The sequence below is a fragment of the Sciurus vulgaris genome, assembly GCF_902686455.1.
Source record: "Sciurus vulgaris genome assembly, chromosome: 8".
NCBI lineage: Eukaryota > Metazoa > Chordata > Mammalia > Rodentia > Sciuridae > Sciurus > Sciurus vulgaris.
In genome coordinates, this window is record NC_136468.1 from 56,092,463 (window position 1) to 56,106,819 (window position 14,357).

General features: G+C 37.7%; 1 protein-coding gene across 1 annotated transcript in view; it reads right to left on the minus strand.

Moving 5' to 3' along the window:
- GRM3 (glutamate metabotropic receptor 3) overlaps nucleotides 1–14,357 on the minus strand; it is a 208,734-nt gene that overhangs the window by 71,455 nt on the left and 122,922 nt on the right. Inside the window, exon 2 of the mRNA XM_079151695.1 lies at nucleotides 12,563–13,174. Coding sequence (XP_079007821.1) covers nucleotides 12,563–13,024 — 462 coding nt within the window. The 5' untranslated portion in view covers nucleotides 13,025–13,174. The remainder of the gene's footprint in view (nucleotides 1–12,562; nucleotides 13,175–14,357) is intronic.

Sequence of the window (14,357 nt, forward strand, 5' to 3'; positions counted from 1 at the left end):
GAGTGTGAACTCTGGGAAAGACCTCAGGCAGTCCACTATTCTTTTCATGTTGTGAAAAAAGAGAATGTCAGATGGAAAATTTCAGAGTCAACTGTGAGCACACACATCAGTCTTATGGTCACTCTTCCTACTCTTCCATGACATGACTATTTCAAACATGAGCTTTGTGCCTTCTGTCATGACAATGCCAGCTATTTTTAATAGAAAACAAAAGGATTATGCACATTTACAGTCACCAGACTTTAAAAAGAAGTGTTCACTGAAGTAATTTTCCTTCCTGAGAATTCTTTTCAGAACTCTCAAAGTTATGGGCTTCTGATTCTGTGCTAATACATTAAAGGGAACAACAACAACTGGTTTTTATGTGGACCTATGTTCAGCTACAAAAATTCCAGATGGCAAAGAGGCATCAAATGCTTACTTCCAAGAAAAATGCTATTTACAGAGCTGAACTATATGCATTTGATAAAGATGCTGTTGCTGCTGTCTTAAGAATCTGGTACATGTATGACTGCATGACTGATGTGATCTTACAATTTGTATAATCAGAAATATAAGAGATTAAACTTCATTTATGTATGATCTATCAAAATGTATAAATGCATTCTACTGTCATGTACAACTAATTAGAACAAATAAAGAAAAATAATCTGGAGACTTAATAACATCCATGGATTTGCCTTTGTATTCTGTGCTGTCCTAAGTTCATCTCTCTTTGGGTCTGTTCTCTAAGAATAAGCCTACACCTTTAATTGTTTTGTCACACATGACAGTCCTGAATGTTTTGTTTTGTTCTTTCAATTAAATGCTTACATATGAGCCTGGAAGAGAACTACTGAGGGCTGCCCTCTGAACCATCTGTTATCTCATAGCCCAAGTTATCATATAAAAGAAGTTCTAGAAATTATGATGCTAGGAAACCTCAGTGCCCTTTCTATTTGGAATGATCAAGTTAAACTATTAGCTGTACAAAATCCCAGATTGGCTTGTATTTTAAAGTGGAACTGGAGGTGGTAGATAGTTGAGAAACTGCCTGAGGAATTCAAGCTGTTCACATCACATGAGTTATCTGCTCATAGAGGATGCCAATCATATTGTTATTGTAGGAAGGATTAGTCACTTTTTTGGGCCATATCTACAGCACATCTGGGAACATTTTCCATTGAAATAAGTTGACTGCAGTTCATGTATTAAGGTCACAGATTGATCTTGATTTAGAAAATCATTCAATGAAATATAGCAAATGTCAGTTTACTTAGTAGAATCTGCAAAAGTCATCAACTCTACATTCCAGGGGTTCCCATAAATTCATGCTCCAAAGATCCACCGTGCCATTCCCATTCAATAGCATGACTCAATCTCAATCATATTCCATGGATATTCCAAACAAAGAATTCCTTAATAGCAGCAGAAACCTGAAAAGTGGTTCAAGGTACCCCTGATTTGTATCCCAAATCTTTCCTGAAACACTTTCACTCATCACCTGTGGTTTGCAATCCAGATTGTCGTGTACTTTACATTCCATTTGTCATTTGAAACTAACAGTGAGGTTATCTATATTGGCATTCTCATAGCTCATCATTGAGGCTGAAATCATAGCTCATCATTGAGACTGAAATGCCATGCAGACCAAAAACGATTCCTTGAATTGCATTAGTTCAGAAAACAAGCATTATAAGTCGTGTCAGGGTTTTCACCATGACAGTGCCACTTCACATTCAACAAAGGTCTGTCTTGTTCCCTTACCAACAAGAAATTATCTCAGAAATAACTTTTTATTTCAGACTCAGCCTACTCAGAAGAAGAAAGGAGGCATTTTGCCCACTGGATCAGTCTCTCTTTGCTCCTCTTTTTCCCCATGAATTAACTTGCAAGTGAAAATGTGGAACTGAATTGGCTTGGGTTCTGGACACTGACCATGGGGTCAGATGGTCTCTTTCATGTCTCACCCCAAGTGTTTGTGCTAGCCAGCAATACCTGTGAAAGATAACTCCCAGGGTGACATGACACCAACAGACTTGTCAGAAACATGTCCTTTAGTGCCTTAGATATTGATTTTTGAAAATGTCTCTGGAAGATTTAACACAGACAGAAGTTGACTTATCCATATTTTTCTGTGACTCCCAAACTCACTTGTAATAACAATAATATGACAAAGACAGCTTTATCAACAAACAAAGGCATTGCAATCCTTGTTGGTGGTTTAAAGAATTAAAAACTTGGGAGCTGAGGGCTGTAGCCTAATGTTTCCTTAAGTGCTCATTATTTACTTCTGAAGTCCTATGCTAATTTAGGGCAGAGAGATATACACTGTGGCAAACAGAACTATGATATTCAGAGTGATTTCTTTGTTAACTCTTCATTAATTCAACAAAACTATCAGGCACAAAAGGAAAAAAATAGTGTCATGGTTCAGTGCATAGAGCTGGAATCAGACAGGCCAGCATTGGAAGCATAGCTCCATCCTTCACTAGCTGTGTGGCCTTAGGCCACTTATTTTAATTCCCTGTGCTTCAGTTTCTTCATTTGTAAAAAGAGAACAATAGTAATACCTGGCTTATGAAGTGATATGAGTTTTAAATGGTAACGCATACAAAGTGCTTAACTCACTGACTGGCACATAGTAAATGCTTAAAAGTGACAGAGACAATGAAAATGTCTAATTCAGTAGTCATTCATTCAGCCAACTAGGATTGATGCCTATTATACAAGGAATTCTTTTAAAATGAGGGTACTATGCCCTCATTGTCTTCCAGGAGGTTATTATCGTCTAGGAGACAAAGAAACATTTGTCTTTGGATAAAATTTTGAGATACATGTATTTAAGCTTATATAAAACTCAGGTGAAAGAGCAACTAATTACACTCGGGTGAGATAGGGCCATAACATTTAGGCACAATTCTGAAGAATAAGTGGCAGTCTTACAGGCAGAGAAAGGGAAAAGGAAGTCTTAGGTAGAGGAGAGAACACAGAGGGACTTGCACTGCTTTAATAGTACCAGATCTTTCTGTGTCATCAGGGTACCCAGTGCCTCATAGGGAATAGTTCAAGTTAAAGAAGCATAGAATTATGGTTACACTGCCAAGAATTTTATGTGCCATTATAAGTATTTTGATCTTTATCATTTAAGAGATAAAAAACCATTAAAAGTTTTTAGGAAAGGGAATGACATGACCAAAATTAGATTTTAAAAAGACCACAGTGGATGACATCCAACTCAAAAGAGTCTGGAAAGGATCATTAGACAGACTAAACATTCATTCTCATTTTGACTATGAGTTCTTGAAGGCAGGAACCACATAATTCCAATAACACTGAAAAAGTTAATGATAGAAATACCAGTTTTGGAGGTTTAGAAAAAAATTGAGCCTGCTTAAACTATTTTATTTGGTTGACAGTCATTATTTAGGTACTAATGTTTTAATTTGTGTCATTATAGGACACCTTGAATCCTTGGAAAGAAGCAGGTCATAAATTTTGATAGTTGTTGAAAACTGTAGAAAGGCTGAAGAATTTTTAACTTTCTGAAAGCATTGTAGAAAAGATAACACAAAGACTTTCTTTAATGTAGAAACAAGAGTTGAGAGGCAAATAGCCATTGTAGCAGTTGAAATTTGCCCAGTGACAACAACTGCATTACTGATGCCTTTCTTCAAATCTTATATGAGTTATATATCTAAAATGACTTTGTAAACATGGACAATATGTATTTAATGAATCTGTTATATTTTGTTGGAACATTACTTTCTATAGAAAAATTCTGAACAAATTGTAAATGGCATGATCAACTAAATATATTCCACATTGGGAGAGCTTCATCACCTGGTTTGTTTTCAAAGAAGGCCCAGTGTGAATTTGATGACATTCACCCAAATTGGAGGCACAGTACCTGGTAGAAATCAATTAGTCTCTGGGATGCATGCCCTGCAAATTCGACCCTTTTAAATGATGGCATATTTCTCAACACGCTTTGCCATTCTGACCACTTGGCAGGGAAATCTGGTCTTTATTTGGAAGATAATTTTTGAAGGTGTCATTTTGATTGTATTTCCTTATGTTGTACTTCCCTGTGCTGGAATGTGAAGTCAAAGAGCTGGCAAGAATTAAGACTTTGTCACTAGTAACAGAGGGATTTCCATAATATACCAGGTGGTGGTGTCAAAAATAGCAACACCACAATTTTAGTGTTTCAAGTCCTACTGATATACTGCCTGGAATATCACTGTTTGCTTAGAGTTTACCTGCAGGTGTTTCTGGAACACTGTTCTTAAATTCCCAAAGTCTACTAACTGGAAAAACACTCTATGAGTTTTCAACTGCGTGTTTTCATAGATCAGTAGAAGCACTTATACTACATTAAATAACTAGACTCCCATTATTATAAACTGCTAAGAATTGGCTCTTTCTATATTGAAATAGTGAAACTTGTACATATTGATGCATTAAAAGGCACATATTTAATGGCAATTAGAAAGGAGAACTTGGTGTCGTTAAAGTCAAATCGTATCTTAGGTTTAACTAACCATATCAGGAATCTTATTTCAATTAGTTTATCTATTAATCTATAATCATAAAACCCTTGCTGAGATCTTGGGAATGTCTGTATCTCTTGCTTTTCATTCTGTGGCTTCCATGATGGTCGTGTGATCTGCAGTATAAGCTGGTTCATGGGCCCTTCTATTGCCCTGGGAATTGATGCCCTAAGAAGAGTAGTCCTTATGGTAACCTCTTGTTTTTCACTAGTTTCTAAATAAATACATGACAGAAGGGGAATTAATTAAGGAACAAATTAACCCCAAAGCAAAGGGAGAAAATAGTGTATCTTAGACAATTATAATTGTCTAAGTATATCTTAGACAATTATTTCTAGCGAGAATTTTCTACCATGAAACTATGTTAGCAGAAGCATTTTTAATTGCTGGTTCTGGTGCCTCCCACACTAAGATAAAGCCCTTGAACACCATTGCCCTTCTTTGCAGGAGGCAAAGCAAAAGCAATGGAGGGATGATTCAAAACAGTTTTGTGAGATTGCTTTACAATGAAAAGTCTGCGTAGAAAATAAATTTTAAAATTCTGAGATAACTTTGAGTAAGGTTTTCTGAAGCTTAGATGATGTGAGGGAGCAATGTGGACAGCAGTGTGGGTGGCAAGCTATCTGAAATCTAATGATTTCACTACTTGTAAACTGATAGAAACTTGAAGTTGGTACTTAACCTTTGTGAGTCTCAATTCCTCTTGAAAATTGTTCCACTTAGTCTGGATATGTTAAAAGAAACCAAACCAAACAAAATAAAAAATGAACAGATAATAATATGTACTAAAATGTTGAATGCTTATTAGCTGAGGCACTATTTTATTGCTTTTTGTGTATTTTCTAATTTAATTCTCACCATAATTCAATGAAAGGGATATTGTTATGGTTTGGATGTGAGGTTTCCCCTCAAAACTCCCAAGTGAGACAACGTAAGAAGGTTTAGAGGAGAAATGATTGGGTTTTGTGAGCCTTAACCCAATCAGTGAATGAATCACCTGAGGCAGGGAGGGTTTGGCTGGAGGAGGTGGGGCATTGGAGGAGTGGCTGTGAGGTATATATTTGTATTTGGTAAGTGGAGATCTCTCCCTCTGCTTTCTGATGGTCATGTGAGCTGCTTCCCTCTGTCACACTCTTCTGCTGTCACCTGGAGTCACTAGGGAATGGAGCCTGTGGTATAAGGACTGAGACCTCTGAAACCATGAGCCCCTAAGTAAACTTTTCCTGCTAAAATTGTGCTGGTCAGATCTTTTAGTCACAGCAGTGAAAAAGCTGACTAAAACAGATATTATTAATATCTTCATCTCAGACATGAGTAAACAGAATAAGGGGTTGAGTAAGTCCTAGCCAGTTGGCACTTAGTGTTTTTTAATTATTGTGTTGAAATTTTCAAGAAAAGTACACTAAAACTTAGTGTATAAGATTGTCACTTATTCCTACTGTAATCATTTTATTTGCAATATTGTACTCACTAAATATAACTATCACTTTTACTTTTCTAGTGATAGACACTGATTATAGGTTAGTAAATGAATTTTGAGTGCTGTCATTTTGCTCTCCTTAGGTTAGAATGAAGTTCCTTTCTCCTTTGTGTGAGCTAGGAGCACAGCATCTGGCATCTAGTAGGCACTCTCCATGTTCTTTCTACGGAAAGATCCCATAAAGCCAGAGTAGAATAAGGATGGGGCTCCAGGCTTATCTGTAATTACCCTGAGTGTCCAGCTGTTTTAAGTCTTGGATAGTCTTCTCTGAAGAGATGCTCTAAGGACCAGTGGAGTGGAGTTCCTAGAGCTGCTCTCAAGTCAAGGCATCTTGTGGCATAAGTGCAGACGGTGAGGGGAGGGAGGGGGTAATTTTGTTTCATATGCTCATCTTTCTACATCATTTGTGTTTTATGTCAAACCCAGTTTTCCACTGTAGGAAAATGCTTGATTCTTACTTATAAACATACAAACTGATGTAGAATTGGTTGATCATGGTCATGACCCCAATCCAAGATTCATTTGGGGATTTTTCAGCTCTTTGGATATGCGGCAGTTTATAATATATTAATCTTTCAATTAATTTGAAACCTTTCCACTTCTTACCTGGTAGAGGCATTATTCTAGGTGCCAGCAAAACAAAGACAGATGGATGTGGTTCCTAAACTCAAGAGGCTTTATAGTTTGGAGGAAAAACAGATATAGCTATGCAAATGAACAACTAATATGAGTTAATAAGGTAGGAATGGAGGCGTGTATTTATGGAATAGACGCTTGGGAAAGGGTACTCAAAAGGAGTAGGTTTTCAGCTGAGAATTGAAGGTTAGGATTTGGCAAAGCATACAGACAGCTAAAAGACATTGTATTACATTTATAAGAAAATTTTCTCTTTTATGGAGATCTGTGCAGATACCTCTCTATAGACTATGGGAAAGCAACTTCCTAGAGAGACTTCAAAGGTCGGTTTTCTATTTATACAGAACTAAAAATCTTTTTCCTATTCAATTTCATTCCTTTTTGCTCCTTCTGTCATTCTTTCCAGTCTCCTAGTACTTACTTTGCCAATTGTCAGGTCCTATACTTGCACCTGTTTTATTGACATTTTCTAATTTGTTTTTACATGCCTTAGAGGTTTGTAAGATGCTTTACTATTTTTGAATTTTATTTTACATTCTTTCTGCTCCATGTCATTTAGACACTACACAACACTTTTTGAAGTATCTAAAATATATTTGCTTAATAAAAACAATGTTCTGATGAAAAATCATTTTATATATGCTCCTGAGTTGGAATATCTAGGTAATTTAGATGCTTAATTCATCATATTCACAAAATACTACCACAATCTAGTAAAACAACAATTGGTTGAACTTCTGCTTCAAAATGATCCTGATAGAAAGGTACATATTTTTCTTGCATTGTGTTTTAGATACTTCCTTTGCAATCACTTAGGCCCTAATAGAATATTTTGATTAGCCACATATAATTATAAAATTAAGCAATATCCTTTAGTGCCATATAATTCAAATACTGATATGATGATTTACCATTCTTAATAAAAGTTGGCTTTTGTTTGAATGACTTCAGTGATGGAGGGTGGTATTCCTTCTAGTCCCTCACTTCCAGGCAATTTCATTTCTCAGAATTCTTCCTTATGTTGGCCTTAAATATGCCTTCCTTTAGATTGGAGATTCTCAGTGAGAAAAGGAGTTAGTTTTGTAACTCGGCAATGTATGGAAACTTTTGGGTGTCACAGCTTGGGCTGTGAGCCTCTTATGGGTAGAGGCCAGGATACTACTATACATTCTACAATAAAAGATGGCCTCACACATCAAAGAGTTTTCCAGATAAAAATGTCAATATTGTCAAGGTTGAGAAACTCTGCTCTAGATCCAATCTATTTATCCACAGAGAAAGTGTAACTGTTTCCATTAGCAGCCTTTCAGGTACTTGGAGACAGCTAACTCTGTGAAGGCTTTTGTATCATTGGACTATTTTTTCAATTTTCCTGTAAGACTAGCAATTCATGTATGACCTTCCCAAAAGCATTTGAGTTTAAATGAGGGATGAATCACTGAAGGACAGCAATGCTTAATACAAATTGACCAGTCCACAAACTCTACCAGCACTAAGGAATTGAGTGGAAGAAGTAAAATAAAGTGGTGTCTTCATGTGCTTTCTCCTTTCTCCCACATAACTAAAATCTATGAAATTTATTGCAAAGGATTTAGTTTGAGGAGTGATTCTTCCCAGGGATATGATGTGAGAAATACACGGCATGTCCAAAGCCATGTCATGATAAACTATGTCATAAAGACTGCTACTCAGAGTTAGAATTCCTGGGCTATAGATAGTACTAGAAATCTTGAAAAAGGGTTTAAGGATACCAGGGACGAGAAGGAGGTGGTAAGATCCTTTCAAGAAAACTTCTGACTTTCCTATGAGCTCAACCTTTAGAGGACATTTAACCCAAATCCTCATTTGTTTCTTGGGTCACCACATTCATAAACAAAGCAATAGCTGGGTAACTTATACTTGCACATTCTATGGAAAATTTGCTCTATTTAGGCAAGAAAGAATGAGAAAATGTTACATCCTCCAAAAAGAGTCAGGAACATTTTTGAAACATTTCAAGAAACATTTTTGACTGTACCACTTAGGAGCTAACTACAGCCTATTTGAAAGCACAAGCATAAACATTGTTTCTAAATAAGTACCATGAAGACAGTTGCCTAGCTAAAAGCAATGGACTGATTCCCTTCTTGAAGAAATACTATTTTCCCTGAAGTGAGGAGTTTGCAGGCTTATAGAGAAGATTAGTATTAAAATGCTTCGAAAATGAACTTACCAAAGTGGGTGAATAGACCCCAACGCTATTTGCTAATATAGAAGGATTTTGAGGCTTGCTTTTATTGATTACTGAATTTAAAAAAATCAATAGTGTTGCTCTGTGAGGGGACCACCACCAAGTGGTTTGTCATCCTTAATTAGAACATTGGGAAAATAATTATCCAGGTCTTCATCAATGGTGATATGGCTTAACCCAGCCAGTCATTAAGAATTCCCCCTTCCATTCAAAGCCCTTTCATATAACACAGCAGGGGATCTCTCCTTTGCGGGCTTCCATAAGAATTCCTCTCCTTTAGTGAGAGGGAAAGGAAGCTGTAAAGGAAGTACCCCCTGAAGCACTGTGGCCAATAAAGCAACCCAGGCCCCTGTGGGGAGTTTACAACATCTAAACAACGGATCCAGCCACAGAAGGAAGACGCACAAATATGATTCTCTAAAATTCTCTCTCAATGGGCAGTTTTGTTACTGAAAATTCTGGGCTTTAGTTTGTGACTGGAAGTGACAAATGAATGGATAGGAATTTTTAAAATTATAGATTTGTACTCATTTGCTTCTACAGCTTCATCTTCTTCCCTGCCCCAATTCAGTTCAAGCACAAACACTTTCCAGGACATATTGAAGAAGTTGAAAGGAGGTAAGAGAGGATGGCAGGGCTACCAGTCACATGCTGTATCACAGTCATCAGACACCATGATGACTAGAATCAGTCAGGAACTGAAGAGGATGAGTATGAGCGATACCCAGAAAACCCTCCCTCCTAGAGTGCCTCCCTCATTCGTGTACAAGAGTTCCTTAAATTCACCATTAGGAGCGTATTTCTTTGAATTGACATTGAGTGTATTTTTTAGAATTCTTATTGAAGGACAGATATGCTTGCAGGGATAATGTACTTCAATTCTTAGCTATATAAAGCCTCTTTGGACCTCTTTTTATTCATGATGCTTTGCTGAAAGGAAGGTCTGATGTGGAAGGTTTCCTTGGAAGGGTGCCTGGAGGTCACTGTATAGACCATTTGTTCCATTTTGCAGATTTACTTTGGTTTGGGGTGTAGCCTAATCAGAGTCTGAGTAGTTAGAATACTTGGGAGCGTGGAGGAGGGAATGGAGATCCCCACTCTGTCCCTTTCTCTTTGGCTCACTCCCTTACTCCTGCCAGGGTCCTTGTCCCCTTGGCCATAAACATCTACCAAAACTTTCTGTGCAGGCTCCTCAGGTCCAATATCTAATTCTCACTGTGGCCCTATCAGCCTTTCTCCAGTGCAACTTTCATTCTGTCAGTCATCCCCAAAACCATTCTAAAGGTCATTTCTTACCTTGTGAGCCATGTGAACATATCCTGAATTAGAGTAGTTGCTATTTCACAGTAGTACTGAACCCACAGCCAGGCTTTAAGTGCCTTCAGGTCAAGAATACTTGCTCTATGACTTTGATATTCTCTCTATCTCTGTCACAGCATGGAGCCACACGTTAGGTTCTTTATCCACACTGACTTGCTGGGGAACCAGCCCATGATTTCATTGGACCACTTGGCCACTGCAGAGGTCACAGAATTGGTTTTAAATGTAGCTTCTCTACTGACTTTTTCTATAATTTGGGGGACACAATAGTGATCATTTATTGAATTTGTTAAGTTTTTGAAGAATTTTTCATGAATTTTTCTCAATTTCTCCTTTCCACGCCTTATTGAGGTAGATTCTGTTTTGATCATTTTATAGCTAACCAGAAAATGGTGAAGTTGGACTTCACACCCAGGACTTTCTGATGTCAAAGTCTATTTCTTATGTACTAGTTTTGGTTTCTTTATTTATAGTATGTGGACAAAAACCATATCAGCATTTGGGACTTTATGCTGTATTGACCAGATAAATGAATAATAAGCCAGGCCCTTTGATAAGTAAGATTAGTGATTTCTTCCCTTGAGGACCAGTACAGGGTTTCAGAAGCCTACATTTCCACCCCCTAAACAAATCTCACCTCTCTTGGGGAGTATATAATGCCAAAAGAGTAAAATCAGATTAAAATATAACTTTCAATACATAGCTTGTTAAATTCTTTGGATGAATCATTATGACACATCCACTAATGGAATAGTACTATTTACTACACTGGAATGAACTAATGTCAGAAAAAGCATATTCCCATCCCTTACTAGTGGTAATATTGGGCATAATACAAATATTTGTGAAATGACTGATATTCATAGATGAAATTATTATTAAAGAATGGTGGGTATATATCTTAAATTTTTTTCTTTGCTCAAATAGCACATTCTACCTCTACTGACCCAAGTATAGAAATTGTGACAAAATTAACATGCTGTGCTTTGAGATGTGCAATATTTTCTATTCATCTAATGAAGTCAAAGGGTGTTTATGAAAAACCAATTATCCTAATTACTTATAATATGACTGTGTGCTCTAAAGAGGGAAAGAAATTTGAAATAGCTCATTTAGAACAGTGCAGAATTACACATGGAATTTTAAGTGCTGCAAATCTGGGATATAGAAATAAGGTTATTCCAATGCAAATAGAGCCACTTGAAGTGGGTTTGTGACATACAAAGCCAATATGAGTATCTATAGTGTTTGTGCTTTGATTATAGTAATTTGGTAAGAAGCAAAGTGTATTACTCTTAGAATCACGAAATTGTAGTACTGTGACAATAGTGTTCTCACCAGAAAACATATTTTGAACTTTAAGTAACACATGGGGTAAGAAATCACATGGGGTAACTGAAAAAGCACAAAAGTATAAAAATCTGAATTCTAGTTTTCGTATTTCCTACCGATGGGTGTTTTCTTGAAACCAACATCTCTTTGGGAATTGGGAAAATGAGAAGGTTGAGCTAGGTGATTTCTCAGTTCTGTTCTAGCTCTTAAGTTCTATGATCATGTACATAGCCCTGCAAGAATCTAAATGTTTCTTTTTTTTCTAACAAAATCTGAGAATCAATTATCAGCTTTATATCTTCTTTATGTGCTAAGTGTTTCTGTCTTTTTTCTTTTTTAGGAAGTGGGATAATTACCTGGCTTCTCTGCATGCATTTTAAAGTTTATATACTGAGAAATTCTTTATATGGTGCCTCTGAACAAAATGATGCTTTAGTAAAAATGCGTGTGAGTTCCATCTTGTTGTACCATGATGTGATTGGATCAGTGGCTTCGAATCCCTATTTCATCTTATATGGATACTCTGTTATGGGATTCTGCAGCACTTGTGCTCTGGGCAGTCCATTCTTTCCTGATTATTGACCCTGGGCTGAGCCCTGTGGAGTTGCTTCAGCTAATGGAATGTTAGCAGATATGACACAGGCAGGAGCTTGAAAGGGGATTGTGCAGTTGAGTTTGCATTCCCTCACACCCCTCCATCCCTCTGAGAACACGCATGGGCTAGAACATTGATTCTAGGAGGAAGACAAGAGACAAGCTGGGCAGAGCCACCTACAGCTAAGCCCAATCTCCATTAGCTCACTCTAATGGAGTGAAGTCATTACTTCAGACTTGTAAACTCATAAGTAATTGTGTCAAACCGTTGAATTTCAGGACAGCATGTTATGCTGTAATAGCTACCTATATTATCAAACACTGATAGAAATATGACATCACCCATTGATGAAATTATTAGGATAGCCTCCTTTTGTTCCCCCAAGATATAAATGCAAAGAGATGCAGACTTTTAGCAGTAGTATATGCCAGTCTTACCTGTATGGAGACACTGCTGTAAGAGCCGCCAATGACCCCTGCGATGAGCAGAGGGATATTTTCTTGAATGGCATATGATCCATCAGGACACATGTACTCGGCTTCATCCACTTTAGTCAATGATGCCCTGACAAACTCCAGTGATTGCTCTAAAGCATAGGTATCCCTTGAACATGTATCCAGAATATGAACACCCAGCTTCACTCCTGGGAGAAGGTAATTGTCTTTGTTGATTTCATCAATAGCAAACAACATGGCTTCCAGGCGTTGGATTCCTCGGTCTTCATTAATTCGCCCACAATCTTCAGTTCCAGTGCCTTTTTCATTAATAGGAAATAGGCCCCCCAGAACAAGGTCACCTTCTATTTTAATTTCCCTCCTCAGAAAGTTATGATCCCCTAAAGAGAGTAAAAATCCCTTTGAAAATAAAGCTAAAGTAAGAACTTGAAGTCTTGTCCACATCTTCGTGAATCCTTTTTCTGTGCCTCTGGGAAATATCAACAGATGGAGCCAATGTCGCCCGCTAGTCTTCCTTTCTCATTTCCAAACTGGATCTTTGGCCTGTCCTTCAAATAAGGGAGGATCAGACTAACAGAGCCTGTCACCAAATTCCTAAAGAGATAAAAATTATATAAACAAAAGTGGTAAAGAAAGCGACAGTGATTACTTTGATGCTCTCTAGTCAGAAGATGGTTTGATGGTTTAATGACTCAAATTCCCATACCACACACTTCACCATGGCCCAGACACTCTCTCACAGGTATGCCTACCCAGTCCTCATAATACATGATGGAGTGGACCTTAGTGATCCCATCTCACAGAAGCGGCCAGCGAGGACTAAAGAGGTAAAGTCACTTGTCCAACGTACTTAGAAGGGAGGTAGGGTTCAGACTCTTGTTCTTGGAATGCCAAGTTCAGTACTGTACTCAGCATTTACTTTCATTTTAGTAGGGTGGCAACCTGTATCCTCTTTCATTCAGCTACACTAGTAAACGTTCCCCTTTTGTGAACTCCTGACCTTTCTTTTGGAAACAAATCACAAAATTAACTCTGTTAGCAATTCAGCACTTTTACCACCACATCCCTGTTCTCCCCTTTATACATAAGCTGTCCGAAGCAATCTTTGTGGTGTTGCTCCACTTCCTCTCATCCTAAATGCTCTCAGTCCACTGTAATCAAGACTCTGTCTCCAGCCAGATGAGGTGGCTCATACCTATTATCCCAGCAACTTCTCAGGTTAAAAAAAAAAAGAAAAAGAAAAAGAGAAAAGAGAAAAGATTCTGTCCCCACTGCTATAACAAAATGGTTTTGGAAAAGCTACTACTCTTCAACTAGCTCTACATTCAAAAAACCCACTCTAGTCATTTTGCCAGTTCTTCATTGAAATCTTGATTATTATCTATCTGTTAGAACTTCCTAGATTTCTGTTCTCATGCTTCATTTCCCCGAACATCTCAAGTTCCGTTGTTGAACAGCTGCCCTCCCCCTTTCTCCTAACCCCCTTAAGCTGGTCTAACTCATTTTTTTCAGAGTTTCACGCCACTTATATGAGCTACAAACTCCTTGGTCAACTACTTGCTAAACATCTTTACCCACACATCCTTTGAACATATCAAGGTCTGCATGTCATGAACTCTCCCTTATCTCTGAGAATGGATCTTCTCTGTGTCCAGGATTTCAAGCCAAAAATCTGCACTCTAGCATCCTCTCCATTTCACCCTCTCCTACCCTCTTCCTGTTAGCCACTAATCCCTGAGGAGTCTACCTGCTTAACCTCAGCCAAAGCCACTGCCTC